Here is a 6,000-nt window from a genome sequence, read left to right on the forward strand (position 1 = left end):
GTACATTTTATTTCTATGAAATTAAGACTGTCATAGAGAATTTGTGCCCTATGGTTACTGTAAACAAGGTTCATATGTTTTTCTACTTTCTATCCCCCAACAACTCTTACTATATAGCTAAAAGTTGAATAAATGTTTGTTAAATGATGCATTTTGAACTCTCATCCCACATCACTTGGTAGTACTAAGTGATACACAGCATAGACACTCAATAAATTGTATTAGAACATAAAAAGCCACCACTGAATGGGTAACTAGGACAATATATGTATTAGTTAGTAGGGTCTGCCAATGAATGAATTGCATTCTAAAATGATTTTGATCAAGGCATCAATTGCTTACATTTCAAGTAAAATATTTTAAAAGTTGTCTTTAAGGAAATGTATCCTACTTCAACATAAAGTGACCGATTTGGTACCTTCTAAATATTGCTGTTTTGAGTGTCATGATATATATATATACACACACACACACATACACACACATACACACACATACATGTACATATATATAAACGTATATAAAACTACTTTCCCTTTAAGAGACAATCAAAAGCTATTTCTGCAGACAGACTATTCAATGAACACTCAACAAAAATCCCACAAACCAAGAGTTACTGCCCTCTTTTCAGCCCTACACACTTGCAAATACATACATATGTACATATATACATATACACACATACATACATACACACACCCTGCCAGTCATCTGCAGCAACTCACAGAGCTCCCCCAGTTAGTGCACCCCAGCTTGGTGATCACCTTTCTATGAGCCTGAAAGCCAAAGAAGCCCAACTTCAACCTTCTTTCTTTTCCCATAAAGAAATGCACAGTCAGCCCCCAACTTCCTCTGAGAAAGAGTTTAGAGTCACAGACAAGGGGATTTAAATGAATCCAACCAGCTGCACTGCAATTTCCAAGAAAACAAGGACTTAAAAGAATAAACCACCAGAAAGCATAATGTTACAGCCTTAACCATGCCTTTTTACAATTCTGATGCATAGAGCAATACTTGCATCACAAAATCCCAGATTTAGAGCTAGGAGGGACATCAGAGGTCATGGGGTCCAGATCCTTAATTTTACAGATGAGGAAATTGAAACACAGATAGGTTAAGTAATTTGTCCTGGGTCACACAGCTGGGGGAGGAGGAGAGAGGGAGATTATTTACTAGATTTTTTGTGATTTGCAAGCTGACTGTCCCCTGGGGAGGACAAACTTCTCCTTCACTGTTCACCTTCACTCTGGAAGGCACAGAGGGCACTTGTATTGTCCAGTGAAACCATTGCATGCAAAGGCTCATGAGAAAGACCAGGAACATCAACTTTGGGCAAGGGAACAAGGATAATGGGCTTTCCCCCCCTATTCTGCACACATCAAACCTTCGCAAGACGCCAGCCCTAAACAAGAGCCATTCTTCAAGAGCCTGCTGGTGCTTCATGCACCACTGAAACTTCCGCTCCGAGATACAGCTAGAGAGCTGTTTCTCGAGTACCCAGGATGGAACCCTATGATCTTCAAGGGGTGTCTGAAAAGAAAACCTAATACCCAAACTACAGACATCCCCACTAAACCTGGATCAGCGACGAGCTGGAGGCTAAGCGAGGCGAGGCTCGCCCTTCTGCTAGGTGCTGGTCCTTTTTCCAAGATGGTAATAAAATGAAAGTCTGCGGTTATCTTGGCGGGGGGCACTTCCTATTAGTGAGGGGGAGGGAGGAAGGGACTTTTCTAACCAGGTGAATCTTAGCCCTTGGACACAGGTAGTACGGGGAGAAATGATGGGGAAATGATGAGCCCCCTCCTCGCTCAGGCTCCTAGCATACAGAAGTCAGTGGCCAACAGCTGACTTTGAAGTCACTGCAACTTTGTCCTCTGTCCAACACTACCTAGATTAGAAAAAGGTGGAGCTCAGACAGAAGTTGAATTCCAACACAGTAGTAGAGAAAAGACCAAAAAAAGTGGGGGCGGGGAGATTTAACAAACCCCTTTTCGGGGCCGCTTCAGTCCCTTGGGGAATCGGAGGCGGGGTAGTGGTGGAATGAGACAGAGGGTCCGAGTGGCACCGGGACGCGCTCTCTGGGCGCACGGGTGCAGACCGGTACTCACCTGGGTTTTGAAGTAGAGAAACAAGGCGACGCTGCAGACGACCTGGCCCAGCCCCAGGACCATGAAGGCCACCAGGATGGAACGAGAGGCAGGCGGGGGCTGGTGCGGGACGGGGGGTGGCGCGGGGTGCAGGGGACCCTCGTGGGGGGCTCCAGAGCCTCCGCTGCCCATCTCCTCTGACCCTCGCAGGTACTTGGTGTAGTCTCGGCTGGCGCGGCGCATGACACTCTGGGCTCCGCGATCCGCTTCCACCTTTTACCTCCCTTCTTACCTCCTCCTCGGCGGCAAACTCAAAAGCAACTGCGAGAGTGGAGGTGGGGGTTAGGTCACAGGAGAGCCGGGGAGCCGGAGAAGCTGGGGTCCGCGACTCCTCCTCTTGGGCACAGGCAGCCCGAGCTCTGGCTTCTCCAACTCTTTTAAACTAGTAGGAGAGGGCTGGGTCTCGCAGCCAATCAGCCCCGGGCGAAGTTGCCTCTTCCACTCCCACCTCTTGATCTCCCCAGGTTTCCTCCCTCCCTTCCTCTCCCTAGCCCGAGCACACCCTCCTCCGCGCCTGGGGCCACTTTAACTGTAAATCCCAACACCAGAGGCTAAGAATTTTCCTGTTCCTGGCAGAGCAGCCCCCTCCCCAGCAGTTCTTTCTGCCGGTTTACCCACCTCTCTAATTCAGCCTCCTCACTCTACTGCCGTTATATTGGTCCAGTGATAAGGCTATCCCGACGACGCTGGCATTCCTTCTACTCCAAAAACTTTCAGTAGCTCCCTGTTGCTTATGGAGTAAGACATAAATTCCTCAGAGGTGAAGTTGTGAGAAAGCTATAGAGGAATCGCCAGTGACTGAAAAGAACTACCTAGTGAGATTCCCCTGTCATCAATAATCCCTCTGTCCACAGGAGATAGCCTCGTGCACCATACCTCTGATTTCACTCCCACTCAGGACCACTGACAAAGGTAGAGGCTTTATTTCCTCTGCTACGGAAGGAAATTTTAAAAATGATTAGTGCGTTTTATGGGATGGTAGGGACTTTTAGTGAGGAAGATGATCAGAAAGAAACCCCATTTCCCGATATTGGCCATTTCCCCATATCTGGAATGCTTCTCGTCTTCACCTCTGTCTTCCCTGGCTTCTTTTAAATGCCCAGCTGAAATCTCAATTAACTGAGTTTGGAAATGATTAGGTTTGAGGTACAGACGGGGCATCCTGGTGAGGATCTCTAGATGTCCAACCAGAAGTTAGAAATGTGGGACTAGAGCTCAGTGAAGAAGTTAGGATTGGCAATACAAATGTGGGAGTCATCCTCCTAGACGTAACTGAAGGGTAATTGAAGAAATATTGGAAGATCAAGAAGGCAAGTAGGTTCAAGGGTAGAGAAATGTATATCATTGAAATGACTCAGCAGAGGGTCAAGTCTGTGAAAGGAGGAAGTAAAGCTTAAACAAGGGTGTTGGGCTTGGAGAAGAAAAAAGTAGAGGATGAGAAACAATGAATGCGAGTCAGTTTAAGAGGGAAGAATGGGCATGTGAGAATGGCGAAATGACAGTAGACTGTGGTAAGAGAAAGGCATTTCATTCTCAGGAGTTGTACACTTTCAAATGATGGTAAACTCTACATTGTGGTCATCCCATGTAGATGACTGAGAATGAGTGCAGAAGGAGGCCATAAGAGTCGAGGTGCTCAAAGAACTGATAGACCAAGGTATAAGACGGGGCCATTAATACAAATATTAAAGTCACCAAGGATAATAGGGCCCAAAGAGAAAGTCTATAAGCCACATGTTAAAGTTATTGAAGAAAAGAACATGTTGTAGAAACCTGAGGATACCAAAGATATATGAGGCATACTCCTAGGCTAATCCTACAGGCTAGCTAATTTAAAATCATGTTACCTCATGGAATTAAACTGCTAAAGCTGGAATGGACCTTAAAGATCTAATCTAACACTCTATCTTTCGTGTTTTACAGGTGAGGAAAGTGAAGCCTAGGGCCATTTTGAACAAAGCTTAGCATTTTTTATGTAGCACTTACTATTATAGCCCTGCTCTGTAGCTGACACTGTGGTATGCATTTGAATAGAGGCCAAAGATAGCACTTTCTCCACCTTCATGATACTCTTTATCAAAAACTGGCATGTTAACCTGGACACTGAGGCAAGAATAGTAACAAGGCACTGGACAGCAAAACATAATACAAATATAATACTTTATTCAAATGTCAGAGAACACCTTTAGTTTTCTTAAGTATGCCAGGAGAGAAAATTAAATTTCAAAAGGACAATATTCAAATATTGAATAAGTCTTTTTTGCTTGATGCCCTTCACTACTCTTTTTGTTTTCATTTAATCTTTGGAAGTTGAATATTCGTTGGGGTTTTTTTTACTAATTTATTTCACATTTCATCATTTCTGATAATTATTTTCAAAGTATCAGCCTTATTTTAAAACATTGATTGTAAGTGCTATCCTATAGTGCTTTTTGTTTAGAGTTGCATGTCTTTGTATCCCTAGAACCTGGTAGAGGAGGTACTTAATAAATGTTAGTTGGTTTGGGAGAAAAAAATAACAATATGATGATTTACCCTTCTCAAATTGACATTTTTCTATGCCAAGCACCATTGCAGATGTCATCTCCTCCAGGAAAACTTCTCTGGTTCTCTTGCTTATTGATTCCCTAGAAACACATTAAAACCATCTTCTTTTGCCGTAACTGTGTCTAAGCCTTTGTAGTATTTAGGCTTGCGTTGTGGGGTTTCTCCTCTCCTTTCAAAGAAAATTCTGCAAACTTGCAACCTACTCAGTGCTGCTGACTCATCTTCTTATTAATTTTTATCTCTCTGGATTCAAAAATAGTCTGGTGGTTTTGCTCTGGAATTACTAAAATTGCAGAAATAGGATCTTTAATTGAAGCAGCCCCCACCCCGCAGTAAACTGGAGGATTTTTTCCTCCCATAAGTTAACTTCCTCTTCTCAATTTCAATCTCAAATTTATAGACATAAACAAAATCACTTTTTTAACATGTGAAATCATGCGAAATATATTTCTGTATTAGCCATATTTCAAAAAGAAGCAAGAAAAATGAAGAAAGTGAGAAAATTATACTTTAATTTACGCTCAGTTCATCAGTTCTCTCCCTGGATCTGGATATCATTTTTTTTTTCATCATAAGTCCTTTAAAATTGTCTTGGATCACTGCATTGATCAGAGTAGCCAAGTCTTTCACAGTTGGTCATCATTACAACACTGCTGTTACTGTGCACTTTGCATCAATTCATATAGGTCTTGCCAGATTTTTCTGAAACCACCTCCCTCATCATTTCTTATAGCACAATAGTACTCCATCACAATCATATACCACAACTTGTTCAGCCATTCCCCAATTGATGAGCACCCTCTAGCAGTAGTATTGCTGGGTCAAAGGGTATGCACATTTTTATAGCCCTTTGGGCATAGTTCCAAATTATTCTCCAGAATGGTTGGACCAGTTTACTACCATACCAACAGTTTATGGGTGTATCTATTTTCCCTCATCTCTTCCGGCATTTGTTATTTCTGATAGGTGTGAGGTGGTGTTTCAGAATTGTTTTAATTTGCTTTTCTTTAATCAATAGTAATTTAGAAGATTTTTTCATAGGACTATAGATAGCTTTGATTTTTTTTCTCCTGAAAACTGCCCGTTTATATCCTTTGACCTTTTATCAATTGGAGAATGGCTCCTATTTTTATAAACTTGACTCAGTTGTATACTCAGTATATATTTGAGAAATGAGGCTGTAAAATTTTTTAATATTACTTCATTGTCTTTGGTACCTTTCAGAATAATGTAGTTTCCTTGATTATCCCTTTTAATTAGATCTGTTTGCTTTGTCTGAGATGATGGCTGCTACCCCTGGCTTTTT

The 6,000-nt window shown here is 42.4% G+C and overlaps 1 protein-coding gene across 1 annotated transcript in view; it reads right to left on the reverse strand.

Moving 5' to 3' along the window:
- The window catches only part of TNFSF11 (TNF superfamily member 11), a 61,855-nt gene extending 59,381 nt beyond the window's left edge, over window positions 1-2,474 (reverse strand). Inside the window, exon 1 of the mRNA XM_036757561.1 lies at window positions 2,109-2,474. Within this exon, the coding sequence (XP_036613456.1) occupies window positions 2,109-2,330 (222 nt within the window). The 5' untranslated portion in view covers window positions 2,331-2,474. The remainder of the gene's footprint in view (window positions 1-2,108) is intronic.
- Window positions 2,475-6,000: the final 3,526 nt, after the last annotated feature.

The sequence above is a fragment of the Trichosurus vulpecula genome, chromosome 4, assembly GCF_011100635.1.
Source record: "Trichosurus vulpecula isolate mTriVul1 chromosome 4, mTriVul1.pri, whole genome shotgun sequence".
In the NCBI taxonomy this organism is placed as follows: Eukaryota; Metazoa; Chordata; class Mammalia; order Diprotodontia; family Phalangeridae; genus Trichosurus; species Trichosurus vulpecula.